A 14,080-nucleotide genomic window follows, 5' to 3' on the forward strand; every position below is an offset into this window, starting at 1 on the left:
TAGGTGATCAAATGAAAGATGATACCAAAGACGAGGATCAGGATCCTTCTCTCGTCAAACACCAAACCACCGTGCTGCCTGTCAAACGCACTAGTAAGTTCCTAATTTTTACTCCTCCTAATGTTACAAGATTCCGTAGTGTAATGGTATATGCTATATCTCATTCTTTCTCTCTTTCTTTGCACATAACTAATGTTAGGTGATGACAAAGATGATACCAAAGACAAGGGCCCGGATAAACGCCCCTGTAAGTAGTTTTACCCGTTCAATCCAAACGATTACAAGCTACATTCACTAATGCTAATGTATCTTTTCTCTGTATATAGGTGGTGGCCAAAAACAAGGATGTTGCAGTGACTGAAGCATCACTGGAAGCAATTTCCAAGTATGTGACTCTGCATATTCTGTCTTTATGGCCAACTTACTTGCTGCTACTTTTTTTCTCCAAATTACTTATTTGGTTACATACATTTTAGTAGGTTAATACTGAAGAAACAGTTTTTTTCACTTTCTTGTTGCATGTTTTGTAATTTTAATCTGATGTTTTAGTTGGGTATTATTGTATTAGTGGTGTTTGGGTTAGGGTTTATGATAGTGTCAAAGACAGGGGAAAAATTAAGGAACCCAGAAACCACATTGCTTTAGTCCATACCCGACCTGTAATCTTGGGCTTTTAGTATCTAAAAATACTTTATTTCATACCCGTTTGACTTTTTTATATTCTTATACACATAGCTTGGTTGTTAGTACAGATGTCTCTACAAGATTTTGAGGGTCAAAGATTGTGCAAAATCACATTAAACCAGAGCGGCATCGTGTTTGTGAGTCATATACTTTAATTAAAACTTCTGTTTAATGAAAATGAGTAAGGTTTTGATTTTTACTCTTACTGTGGAACAAGGTTCTGGATTTCATATACATTTTAGAGAAGTACTTCAAAGGACTGAAAGATTCCATCTAGGTCAATTTTGAAGGGTCTTTTTCTTAGCTTACAGAGACATTAGATTTTAGTTCAAGTTATTTGTTTTTCATATGATATTGTCAAACCCCTTCTTGCCCCTGAACATTTGCATTTGCCCATTCTAGTTTGTAATAATATGCACATTATTTTCACATGTAATTAAGATGGTTCAATTCTTTTTGTATGTATGTGTTGCTTGGGAGACTAGTTATCCTTACCATGCATATGTTAATAGCATGCAACTTTATATGTCAGCGCATACATATATATAGTTGGTATGTTTAAAAGAAGAAAACATGTATGAAACACCATTGCATCTTGATTGCAGTATTCTAACCCCATAAAAGGGCATTATTGTTTTAAACAAAATCTGTGCAAAATCTTACCCATGATTGTTGCTTTCAGTTGTCGTAATACCCTTTATATATATACATATCATATTTCTTGTCTTGTTTGTTTTCGTTTAATCACGTTATATTCATATATAATTTCCATTTTTAATAATGCAGAAAGCAGCTTTCCCTTGGAAGATGCAACTTGGCCTCAGCAACTTTCCTCTATGTTCCCTTCATCAAGTATTTGACTATGTTAAAAAATATTTGCCTGTCTAATGAATTTGACTAGCATATGGACTATCAAAAATATTTGGCTTTTGTGTGGACAATTTTAAAAACCAGCTTATGGTCACCGAGTCTACCCATCTTATATCAGCAAGTTTTATGAATATGACTTGTTTACCTAGCTTGTTAGTATATATTTAACATGAAGCCTATTGTATGATCTTTTGTTGAACAATGAAGCTATACAATCTTCTCTTTCAAGTATTATGTATGGAATATCGAGTTTGTGAAGGCATGCCGCGGTGGCTAGGCCCGAAGGGCCAGCCCCAACTATGATCACAGTGGTTTGCTTAACACCGGTAGTCATGTTCCAGCCGGCCTGTGATAGAGAAGTTAATGTCTTTTGGGATATATATAAATGTGTATGTATATATGTATGTATTGTGTAACATGGCATAATATTGAGGTCTATATAAATTGAACCAAACTAATAAATAACATACTATTTAAATGTATATATTTTTTAATTTAAACGGGCGAATTTTATTAATATTCAAAAATATGAACAATAAAGAACAGAGTAACTTGAACATACTCAAGTCACAAACAAACTGAAAATACACACTCAGAACTAATACTAGACAACCATCTCTACTGTCTTCAAGTATACATCCAGACCTATTCAAACTCGAAAATACAACCAGATACCATACCAGACAATCAAAGAAATCTCAAATTATGCAAGAAAAATCCAATGCATGCAAATACCCATCTCCATCAGGCAGCCACAAACCATGAATTAACCCATTTCAACTTCCATTGTGCACCAATGCTGATCACATTCTTTGTCTTCCTTACTTTGAGTGAAAGAAGTATATTCCTAACACTTTCCTTTATAATATTGCAAAGAACCTCCTCATTCCTGCCATATTGCAAAGAATGAGTTTATTCACCACTATTCCAATATTATTGTTGCCTTTTAGCCCTGCAATCTCTTGAATTACTTCCTGCAAAGAGTTTTGTGCTCCCATATTCCATCTAAAATTACTTAAACTGGACCAGATAAATTACTTAAATGTATATATGTTTATTATATGCTTCCTTGTTGATTACGGGTCTCCAAAGAAATGTTTGTTTTATAAGCCAATGATGCCATTGAAACCTCAGAACATGTTTTTCTTACTTAGATTAAATGCAAAATAATGTAAGTATCTTTGAATTTAAAACCACATTATTATTAGTAACATATTATATATCAAGCATGTATATTGTCACATAAGTTACATCACAGTACTTCCATCACAGGAAACGATAACCTGTTGGCGATACGACTGCCGGATTATATTCAAATAGTACTATTATTATTATACAAGGATACGAAACGAGTGTTTTGGTTTAAAGCCGGTAAGAATCTAACACTGTTCCTGAACCAGGTATGCGAACAGAGACAAGGTAGTCTACCATGAACTCTTCATATAAATATGATTTAAACATTTGAGGACTGGTAGATGTAACCAGCTCTTTTGCAGGCCCTATCACAGTCGGATTAAGACTTAGACTTGGACCAAAGAATGTTCCAATTGATGTTCTAGCAGCTTTTGAGTTTGTTACCACACGATGTTGCGCACTTTTCAACTTTCCGTTGCTTATAATCTACATGAAAAAACAAGATAATCAGCAGGATATGGATATCATTATAATTGTTGGCCCGTTTAAGTGACATCATTTACCGCAAATAGACCAAAAAGAGAGTTGAAATTGATAAGAACTGAATCCAATAGTTTCACTACTTTACCTTTTTTTTTTTTAATATCCATACATATTATACCTGGAGTTGGTAACCAAGGTTGACCACAAAAGCATTTGGAATTGGTTCAATTCCTAACCATTTTCCATCCTTTTGTAATTGTAGCCCATATTGGTCTTGTTGAAGGAAAGTTATCAGATTTGGATCAGTGTGGCTGCCAATGCCCATGGCTAAACTTGGGTCAGGGCACAATGGGTAATAGTTATTTACCATTGCTTGTTCACAGCTCACTTCTTCAAAGTGCCCCTTGTTAAGCCCGAGTCCTTCCCCAATCAAATCTAAAATCTGGAATGCCATTTTTCGCACTTCAATTGAATACCTACCGACCTCGTCCCTGAAAGTGAAACAAACTTGTATTTCAATACAACATATTACATGGAATTAAATGACAGATGAGCAACAAGCTATGCCGCTAATCCTTAAAATGGTCACCTATATCTTGTTGGTTTATCTGGCCAAGATGGTGTGTGATTCTCTAATGGATGACACCCATGCTTTAGCGTGTCTTTCCAGTAGTGAACTTCCTCTTTTGCAAAATCCAAACCACTTGTGTAAAGAGCGCAATCCTGACCACCATATTTCTCCGCATATACGACTAATTTATCCTCAACCGGCAGGTTAAAAAATTCAGTATACAAAACCATCATATCCGCCATCATATCATCAGAAACTCCATGATTGATCACCTGTTATGGATCATCAAGATATATATAACGAATGACTTACATATTATTTATATATGTGAACATGGGCTGAGCACTTTGAAAAAGACCTGAAACAAACCGAATTCTTGACAAGCTTTTAGAATTTGTTGGACTATCTCAGACCGATCATTTTGAAGATTGATCACTGGAATCTCCTTACAAATGTTAACGAAATCACCAGCTCTCTTTTCTGGTGGCATCACATAGTCTTTAGGTACGGATTGAACTCCATTAGACCAGCTAGAAACTAGAAGAGACATGGTCAACCTCAAATCAATCTACTTGTATCTAAAGTAGGTTTGTGAACAGAAATTTATAGCATCAAATCTAGTCATTTTCAAGCTAAAGCCCATGTCAAAATTATAAATCAATTGGTCAAGAGATGCGATCGGCTATGAAGGTGAAACAATTTTGGATTTTAATGAAGAAGAAGAAGCCAAGCAGTATAAGTTAAAAGATTTCCATCATCTTTTACTATGTTTCACGGTTAAAACTATGATATATCAGAGCGAATTTATCAAGTGAAAACTTAATTCTTAAACTCTATTTCGAATAGATGCAAACTTTTTATGCTCATCTGGGCTAACTGGATTCGTCCTTTGGTGTAATTTTATCCTGTCATAATTTATTCCAAATGGATAACTGACCCATATTATTTATTGAAATGCATTTAAGTTCGATATTAGTATTTTGGAAACCGTGTCAAGATAGAAAGCTTATAATCTTAGGTAGGGAAATGAATAAAAGAAAGTTCTAATCATTGGAACATGTTACACAAATATAAGGAAGGAGTCAGGAATTTTCTTTCTTGTGGCGCAATACGTTTATGTATAGAATGAGCGTGCTCATAGCTAAATTTATCGCTTTATTATTAAAATTATTTTTTTCAACGGGTTGCCTAACCTTTTGATAACATTCACCTACTTCACTGCATATATATACCCAAAACGATATAACTTTCAATTCATAGGTAAACTGCACAATGCAAAAAAATGTAATCACCTTTGAACTCAAAACCAAATATTATTAATAAGATATCAAAGATGTATATTACCACATAAATTTCATTGTGGTGCTTCCATCACAAGATAGAACAACCTGCTGGTGATAAGATTGCTGAATTGATTTCAAGTCCTATGCTCTAACGGCTTATTATTACTATTTATACAAGGATATCAAACAAGTACTGTGGTTTAGAGCCGGTAAGAATCCAACACTGTTCCAGAACCAGGTCTTTGAATGCAGGCAAAGTAGTCTGCCATGAACTCTTTGAGTAGATATGATTTAAACATTTGGGGACTGCTAGATGTAACCAGCTCTTTTGCAGGCTCTATTAAAGCTGGATAATTTTGACCTGGACCAAAAAATGTTCCAATTGATGTCCGAGCAGCTGTTGAGTTTGTTACCACACGATGTTGTGCACTTCTCAACTTTCCATTGCTTATAATCTACATGTAAAAACAAAAAATCAGCAGGAGATGGATATCATGTCAATGGTTGGCCGGTTAAAGTGACGTATTTTACCTCAGACTGGCCAAACCAGGAGTACTCATTTTTATATTTAAATAAAATGGTCACTCAGAGTTGAAATTGATAAGAACTGAACCCAATAGTTTCATTACCTTTATTTTAGAAAATAAAATATCCACACGTATAATACCTGGAGTTGGTAACCAAGGTTGACCACGAAAGCATTTGGAATTGGTTCAATTCCTAACCATTTTCCATCCTTTTGTAATTGTAGCCCATATTGGTCTTGTTGAAGGAAAGTTATGAGGTTAGGATCAGTGTGGCTACCAATGCCCATGGCTAAACTTGGGTCCGGGCACAATGGGTAATAGTTATTTACCATCGCTTGGTCATGGCCTAGTTCTTGAAAGTGTCCCTTGCTAAGCCCGAGTCCTTCCCCAATCAAATCTAAAATCTTGAACCCCATTTTTCGCACTTCAATTGAATACCTTCCGACCTCCTCCCTGAAAGTAAAATGAACTTGTATTGTTACCCAACCTATGAGTATGAAAGAATGATCTGCAGTTAGAATCCTACCACACTTTACCTATATCTTGTTGGTTTATCTGGCCAAGATGGCGTGTGTTCCTCTAATGGATGACACCCATGCTTTAGTGTGTCTTTCCAGTAATGAACTTTCTCTTTCGCATAATCCAAACCGCTTGTGTAAAGGGTACACCCCTTACCAGATTTCTCCGCATATACGCCTAATTTGTCCTCAACGGGCATGTTGAAAAATTCATTATACAAGACCATTATATCCGCCATCATATCATCAGAAACTCCATGATTGATCACCTGTTATCAACCATCAAAAGTATATAACAAATGACTAACGTATTATTTAAGTACGTGAACATGGACTGAGCACTTTGAAAATGACCTGAAACAAACCAAATTCTTGACAAGCTTTTAAAATTTGTTGGACGACCTCAGACCGATCATTTTGAAGATTGATTACTGGAATCTCCTTGCTAATTTTAATGAAATCACCAGCTCTTTTTTCTGGTGGCATTACATAATCTTTAGGTACGGATTGAACTCCATTAGACCAGCTAGAAACGAGTAGAGCCATGGTCAACCTCAATCTACTCGTATCTATTTAAAGAAGGTTTGCAAACGGTAGTTTATAGCATCAAAAGCCGTCTTTTTCAAGCTAAAGCCCAATACAAAATCAATAATCAGTTGGTCAATAGATGCGATCGGCTATGAAGGTGAAAGAGTTTTGGATTTTAATGAAGAAGAAGCCAAGAAAGTTAAGTTAAAACCTATGATATTTCACAGCGGATTTGGTGATATACTATGTGAAACACGACAAGTTTGGGGAAACCGGTGATAACCTTTGTGATGATCAAACTAGTCTATACTTCTTTGTTTTTTATGGGCAAAATAAAATATAATGATTTGAACATTGAAAAGGTATCTACCATCTATCTAATAAGATTACGACATTTTCATTAATTAGTTGATTTTGAAAAATACAAGCATTATTCATTCATGTAATAACAGGACATATCCATATGAGTTAAACATATCAATAATAATAATACTTTAATGTATTATCTTGTAAACCTCCATCAATGCTTCAGTATCTCCCTTCTTCTCTTCATAGAACTTAAAAATATCTTTAAACTTGATAGATCGATACATAGGTACACTAGTATTACTCGTAAATTTAGCTTGGTTCTTTAATAGCGTCGGGACAAGCATTGATGAAACTTACAACTGTTGTACGAGCTTCCCTTGAGTTTGTCACTGCTCTATGTTCTGCGCTTTTTTGACTTACCGTTACTAATTATCTACAAACACAACTTTATAGTTGAGATTTACCTTTTATGGGCAAAAACATGACTACTTAAATATATTAGATATATATGGTGGTAGTAATATAGTCACCTGTAGTTGGTGACCAATGTGTTAACCACAAAAGCATGAGGCAGTGGCGCAACACCAAGCCACTGCCCGTTTTTGACAACTTCAAGCCCATAAACGTGTCCTTGTAAAAGCACGTACAGTTATCAGATTGGGATCTGCAAAATATCCAGGTTCAAGTCCTAGTCCTTCACGAATTAGCTTGCTCCAACATTCTTAATGACAACTTTCTCACTTCCAAAGAGTACTTTGCAACAACATCTCTTCAAAACAAAAAACCCAGAAACATTCACCTTAATCTTGTAAATGAATCATTTGGTTATATTTATTAGCCCATTTCGACCCAATTACTTGTAAATGAATCATTTGGTTATATTTATTATTAATAAGTAAATCTGAAAGTTTAGCTTTACTGGAAGCACTAGAAAGTAGTCCGTCCAACATTTATTGTTAACGTATACAACCTACTAAATCATTTAATTTCTTAATCTGAAAACTTAGATTATTAGTGTCATATTAAAAGAACTTTTCTTTTTGTAGTGTAGTAATTAATAGATAAATGTTTAATAGAAAGATAGATATACTAAATTGGAGAAATGTGTTTCGTGTACCGAAAAGCATTTGTTTATACATTACTGATTTCACTGGCACCCACCCATTTTGACTTGACAAACCTAATTTGGCATGTGCCATGTCTACATGAATTTCAAGCTTGTTATCCGGGGTATGTAAATTTTACCGATAGTTCGTAGGTACTTCAGGCCATTCATCTAACGGGTGACAAACTCTCAATTAAAATATCGCAAAAATTGTAAGTTTCTATTTTACTTCAAGTAATTTGAACATTGGTAGGTTCTCTTTGTCAAGTTGTTTTTTAGTTGAAGTAGTTTGGTGCTCCTGCTCCAAAATGGCTGAACTCGTTCGATCGGTTTAACTGGGTTGGCTAAATATATAATTTGATGCATACTTGACTTTGACTTTGACGTGAAGTACATTTCAAAATACTTACCCAAAGCTAAATGGAAAAAAGAAGACCTTTCTTTTCAAATACAAATGGAAATAATGATATATATATACATATATATATTCATCCAGATTTTCTTATAAAAATAAAAAATAACCAACAAGGTTGGATAAATGATTAACGTTTTCGACTCAAGACAAAGGAAAGGTTTTATTCTTATGTCTTGCAGGACAAGAGATCCAAGTTTACCCTACCATTAGTTTTTTTTGGGTAAAGATTATCCCTGTGAATTTTATAACACCCAAAAAACGTATAAGTACAAGTAACGTGACAGAGTGCCACATTAATTCATATGCAGCAGGCTGCATATGTTTTTACAAGTAACTTAGCCAAACAACACATTCAAATTCATAATCTTATGCTACTACGGCCGTAATACAAGAAGAATTAAAACAAAACAAAAGCTACATCATCATTGACTCTGAAATCTTCCAAGCTTTTAATAGGTACACATCATTGGCAGTCTTCTTGAAGGAACATGATGCCAGTTTGAGACAAACCATCTTCAAGATGATTTTCTTTACTTGATCAGCACTTCACTCTAAATTAGAAAACAGGCACCGATTTCTCTCTTGTCATATGACATACGCCATAGCTGCTACAAGCAATCTTCCTATCACACTTTTGATGTTGTTTTTCTTGGATATAAGAATGAGACTCGTAACAATATCATTCCAGTAATGCGAGACTTGGGACATACTAGCCATAGCCTTGACTTGCGTCCACACCTGTTTAGAGAAGAGACATTCAAAAAATAAATGGTTATGGGAATCCGGACTATGTTTGCACAACGTGCAACACATAAGATTCAGATCTGTTGCACCTCCCACTTTCAAAGGTTTCAAGCGATCCTGAGTTTTTAACTTACTCTTTAAAATAAGCCACATAGTAAACGCATGTCTAGGGATCGAATGAGAGCACCAGACCAGAAGTTGTTGAAAACTTGCCCTCAGTACCCTGCCAATTAATCCAGTTCAGTTCATCCTTCTTATTAAAGTGCAAGGCTGGTGGACGAATACACTACCATTAGTTTTGTTAAAACAGTAGAGAAAAACATAGTGATTTAATTAATTTCTATTTTTAATAAAACAAATTATTATGTATCCAAAAAATGATATTATATATATATATATTAAACGGGAAAAATTAAATTAAGGACTCCTTATTTTAGGGACCATTAGAGACACTTCTCAATCATTCTTTTTTCACCATCTCTGACCACCACCACCACCACCACCATCGTCTCCGACAACCACCCGTAATCCTCCGGCAATGGCGACCACCGTTACCATGACTTACACATGTGTAAGTTAGTAAGTACAACTTACACATGTGTAACTTATAGAACCACTATCACCAACACCACCACCATCATCTCCGATCATCACCATGATCCTCCGGCGACGGCGACCACTGCCACCACGTAAGTTACATGTCCTTAATGATCATTAATTTAAGGAGTCGCTAATCTAACCCACTCAATATTAAACTTATTTAAAAATTTCATTAGAACGTGGTGTGTTTGCACCGACTTTCTCCATTTCCTTAACAAAACAATTTCATTGAATAAATAATAAGACAATATATAGATCTCAGATATATGATATGCCTAAATTAATTTAAACTTGTAAAGTCAAATACTAATCTATTTTGTTAAAATGAAATCTACACTGCAATTGCACGTATTCCAAGCCTTAAATATTAGTATTTGAATTTTCAAAATTAACCAAATTAAATATAATTAGTGATTTGTTTAGTAATGGGCCTGTAGCGTGGAAACATAACGTGTTTGCATGAGCTTCTATGTTAATGATGTACTTATGTAACATCAAAATGGCATCGGAGTTTTGGATTGTTCATGATCAAACTTTAATCTAATCATCATAACCTTTAATATTTTTAGCTTGAGTTTTTTAAGAAAAACATCACATACCTTTTTATTTAATTTTTTTTATGTTTTTATTTTTTTTAAAATCAAATAACCACAAAGATATATACATTTATAATGGTAAAGCCATGATCTTAATATCTTAATATATATTATAAGACAGTTGAACTAATGACTTATTAACCAATCAAATCGCTCAATTTCATCAAATTGACTCTTGCTTATGTCATCATTTAGATTGGCTACAAATTAAAAACTCTAATAATCATTATTCAAATATATCATTATATTAGTACTTATATTAATTTGTAGAAAAAATCTCATTAATTTACACTTTTGTGTTTTCCATCAATAATTTATACTTTTTAGCCCTCAAAACTTAATTTATATTTACTTTTAGCATCAACTTGAGGAGATTTTTTTAAAAAGTTACAAAAGCTAATTATATTTAATTTTCTAAAGTTTCAATTGTCACTCAAAGAATCCTAATTGTTATCAAAGAGTATGAAAATAATCATAATTGTTATCTAATTATCATAGGACATGTGATTGAAAGTAAACTTATTCGTGTTATGAGTCCGCATCATGATCAAATACATATACTTGAATGTCAAGTACAGGATCATAAGTCTGTTTATATTTTAATTCCTAATTATCTTTAATAATAATATCAAATTATGAGTACAACTGGTTTCAAAAATTCTATAATAAAGAAAGTATTGTATCATATGCCTTGTGGAATGACTACGACAAACAATTCCATCAATATGTCTCAGCTAATAATGACAGTGACGAACATTTGATTATTGTACTACAACTTGCAAAGTACTCCGTATAAAACTTAGAACTGTATACGTTCAAAATTATAAGCTTTTATGAATTAAATGTATGAACATTTAATATTGATAATATCGTAAACCCGTATCCAGTGTTAGACACGGGTCTAAAATATATTTTAACATTCTAAAGGACCAGTTGTTTGACCGGAAAGTACCAATAAAAAAGATCAACATTAATTTGACTTTTAAATTTTAATTTTTTATTTAAAAAATTGTGTTAGTTGGATGAAATCAAACATCCACTCCCCTCGGATGAACTCCGCCTATAATTTTGATATTAACATATTATCCACAATGAAACTAAAATTTACAGATTCTCATAAATGTTTTAATGATACATCTTTTTGATTTTTTTTTTTTAAACTCAGTTGGTACAGAAAAACCTCACCGTATAATGATAAAGCCTTATGCGTATTTTAGACAATGAGATATTAACTATAAACCGTTACTAGCATTCAAGAATTGTCATCCTTAAAAATCGAACTTAAGAGTTTGAGTAAAACCAGTGCTTCTAACCGGATAGACTAGCCATCATTAGCTCTTGAATTTTCTTTTATAATTAAACATTTTAAAATTGATATGTCAATATGGTAAATAATTAATAGACCCATTCTTTGGTCCTCTGTCTATATTTTTTCTTTGCAACTCTCATTGTCAACCTCCTATATATATAGCACAATGTCACATAGTCAAACCCCTCCATGTTTTGCGATCTCCATTGAAGCAACCATGTGTTCCTTAAAATTACATCCCCACTCATTTATTGCTTCTTGTACTTCCATTTCTTTTCTTAATCATAGTTGACTTTTTTTTCACTTCATACCCACATAAACACATGACCTATTTCTTTTTCATTTCTTCCACACCCTCAACAACTTGAAAATCTTGCAAAACTCAATTTCTGTCATTTATATATCAAATGGATTATCATGATTCAATCAAGATTCAACATAAGCCAACATACCAATCTGATACATCATTCCCAATCTTAGCCATTGCAGCGCTATGTATCGTTGCAACGGCTTTTTTGCTTGTAAGTTACTACTTTTTCGTGACTCGAGGATGCTTTAACTGGCAACAAGTGAACCCGTTGAGACGGTTTTCTATGTCAAGGGAACGGACGACACCTGAACTGTTGTCATCTGCTTACTCAACTCCTCCATGGCGGTTTAAAGGGCTAGACGAATTAGTAATTCGTGAGATTCCCATTTGGCAATATACAAAAAGTGAAGGTGAAAAGAGAAGTTTATATGAATGTGTTGTTTGCTTGAATGATTTTAAAGAAATGGATACATTACGCGTTCTTCCTAGTTGCCACCACGGATTTCATTTAGATTGTATCGACGTTTGGCTTCAGAATAATGCAAATTGCCCTCTTTGCAGATTAAGTATTTCGGGTACAACAAGGTATCCTAAAGATCAGATAATCGCACCAACTTCTTCACCTCAAGATCCTCAAATGAGCCCAACGACAAGCAATCAAGACTTTTTGGTAATCGAGTTAGGTGAAGAGGGAAACGAGTCAAGATCGCAGCAGTCTAGAGGTCATTCTCCAAGAAAGATTAATGGAAAGAGGCTAAAATCAAGAAAAGCTCATCATGTTTCAATAATGGGGGATGAAAATATTGATATTAGGAATAAAGATGATCAATTTTCAATCCAACCAATTCGAAGATCTTTCTCAATGGATTCAGCTATTGAACACCATGTTTACTTATCAGTTCAAGAAATCATACAAAACAACGAGAGACACCAAGAAATCAGGAACATCGAAGAAGGAAGTATAAGTGGCAGAACAAGACGACATTTTTTCTCATTTGGAAATAATCGTGGATCAAGAAACGCCATTCTTCCAATCTAATTTTAGTATGTTTGCGTATAGACTAGTCATGCTTTCTTTCTACTTTCGTTCATTTTCTCTTTTTTTGGCTTGTACTAGCTAGCAAAGATAACACTGTAAAACATTGACACACAAGATTACACACAGAGTTAGATTTTGGTCATAGATTAAATGTTGGCATGGGTGTAGGAATGATTGCTGATATCACTTTGGCTTGGATATACTTTCATGAATGAACATCATTGTATTCTATCTTCTTCAATGTTCTTGAGTGAGGGAGGGGCCCATCACAATTTTGGTATAGGATGTACTACTTTTATTAGAAAAAGGCTATGCTAATGCTTTTGAGATATGATTAAGGTGGTCTCTGGGCATACTTTGAGTAATCTGCAAGTATTATTGATCATGAATGTTTAACGGGGGTTGCTGGTCTTTCAAGTTTCTTTTACTTATAAACACAGATAACACCAACTCCATGCAAAATCTTGTATAGAACTTTCTAACTACTTAATATTAGACAAGTCTATTGGTATTACCAAACATACCTAGATACTGTCTGTGTGTTAATGAGGGCCGGTGTCTGAACTATCATAAATCGGCTAGTGTATGAACGATATCATGTGTTCTTTTGACCCCATTTGGAACCATATACGTGTCTGCACATATTAAATGAGTAGTGTCTGATTACAACTGAAGTTCGACTTATACTGCATTTTGGGTTGTAGTTCGGATAATATTTTCTTCTTATGTTGGGTAAAGTTCATAATTTTCAAGGAATAAATTCAGTTTAGGATAATCCTTCAACTTGTAATAGGTAATGTTGACTTCTGACTTGCACATTACAATCTCAACATATTAATGGGTCAATGGGGTTAGATTTGATCACTAAATAAACTTAAAATAAATCATACTTAGCCAAAAAAAAAAAATGATAAAAGTCGTCCAATATGCTTTTATAATATAAGTTAGTGTAACAGCATACGTTTTGTAATCATAGACAATAACTAGTTGGAAAAAAAAAATGGACATAAAAACTTCGACCCTGTAAAACAACCCATTTCAACATAACCTGTTGT

At 33.9% G+C, this 14,080-nt stretch overlaps 3 protein-coding genes across 3 annotated transcripts; 1 reads left to right on the forward strand and 2 right to left on the reverse strand.

Moving 5' to 3' along the window:
• Nucleotides 1-2,916: 2,916 nt before the first annotated feature.
• LOC122606581 (hyoscyamine 6-dioxygenase-like) lies at nucleotides 2,917-4,292 on the reverse strand. The gene is made up of 4 exons (XM_043779421.1): nucleotides 4,101-4,292; nucleotides 3,761-4,014; nucleotides 3,350-3,662; nucleotides 2,917-3,174 (listed from the first exon to the last, which is right to left on the reverse strand). The coding sequence occupies exons 1-4, from the start codon at nucleotides 4,290-4,292 to the stop codon at nucleotides 2,917-2,919; spliced, it is 1,017 nt and encodes a 338-aa protein (XP_043635356.1).
• Nucleotides 4,293-5,225: 933 nt separating this feature from the next.
• On the reverse strand, nucleotides 5,226-6,616 carry LOC122606485 (hyoscyamine 6-dioxygenase-like). The gene is made up of 4 exons (XM_043779334.1): nucleotides 6,425-6,616; nucleotides 6,089-6,339; nucleotides 5,693-6,005; nucleotides 5,226-5,480 (listed from the first exon to the last, which is right to left on the reverse strand). Exons 1-4 carry the CDS (start codon nucleotides 6,614-6,616, stop codon nucleotides 5,226-5,228), a joined length of 1,011 nt encoding a protein of 336 aa, XP_043635269.1.
• A 5,421-nt stretch (nucleotides 6,617-12,037) lies between these two features.
• On the forward strand, nucleotides 12,038-13,197 carry LOC122606778 (RING-H2 finger protein ATL16-like). The gene has a single exon (XM_043779635.1). It carries the CDS (start codon nucleotides 12,084-12,086, stop codon nucleotides 13,023-13,025), a length of 942 nt encoding a protein of 313 aa, XP_043635570.1. The 5' UTR covers nucleotides 12,038-12,083; the 3' UTR covers nucleotides 13,026-13,197.
• The last annotated feature ends 883 nt before the right edge of the window (nucleotides 13,198-14,080 follow it).

The sequence above is a fragment of the Erigeron canadensis genome, chromosome 7 (assembly GCF_010389155.1).
Source record: "Erigeron canadensis isolate Cc75 chromosome 7, C_canadensis_v1, whole genome shotgun sequence".
Classification (NCBI taxonomy): Eukaryota; Viridiplantae; Streptophyta; class Magnoliopsida; order Asterales; family Asteraceae; genus Erigeron; species Erigeron canadensis.

Coding starts and splice junctions, on each gene's coding strand:
- LOC122606581 (XM_043779421.1), bottom strand. CDS start 4,292: ATGTCTCTTCTAGTTTCTAGCTGGTCTAATGGAGTTCAATCCGTACCT. Junction 4,015..4,100: donor AAGAATTCGGTTTGTTTCAG/GTCTTTTTCAAA, acceptor GATCCATAACAG/GTGATCAATCATGGAGTTTC. Junction 3,175..3,349: donor ACCTTGGTTACCAACTCCAG/GTATAATATGTA, acceptor TTTTTCATGTAG/ATTATAAGCAACGGAAAGTT.
- LOC122606485 (XM_043779334.1), bottom strand. CDS start 6,616: ATGGCTCTACTCGTTTCTAGCTGGTCTAATGGAGTTCAATCCGTACCT. Junction 6,006..6,088: donor GATAAACCAACAAGATATAG/GTAAAGTGTGGT, acceptor TTTTACTTTCAG/GGAGGAGGTCGGAAGGTATT. Junction 5,481..5,692: donor ACCTTGGTTACCAACTCCAG/GTATTATACGTG, acceptor TTTTACATGTAG/ATTATAAGCAATGGAAAGTT.
- LOC122606778 (XM_043779635.1), top strand. CDS start 12,084: ATGGATTATCATGATTCAATCAAGATTCAACATAAGCCAACATACCAA.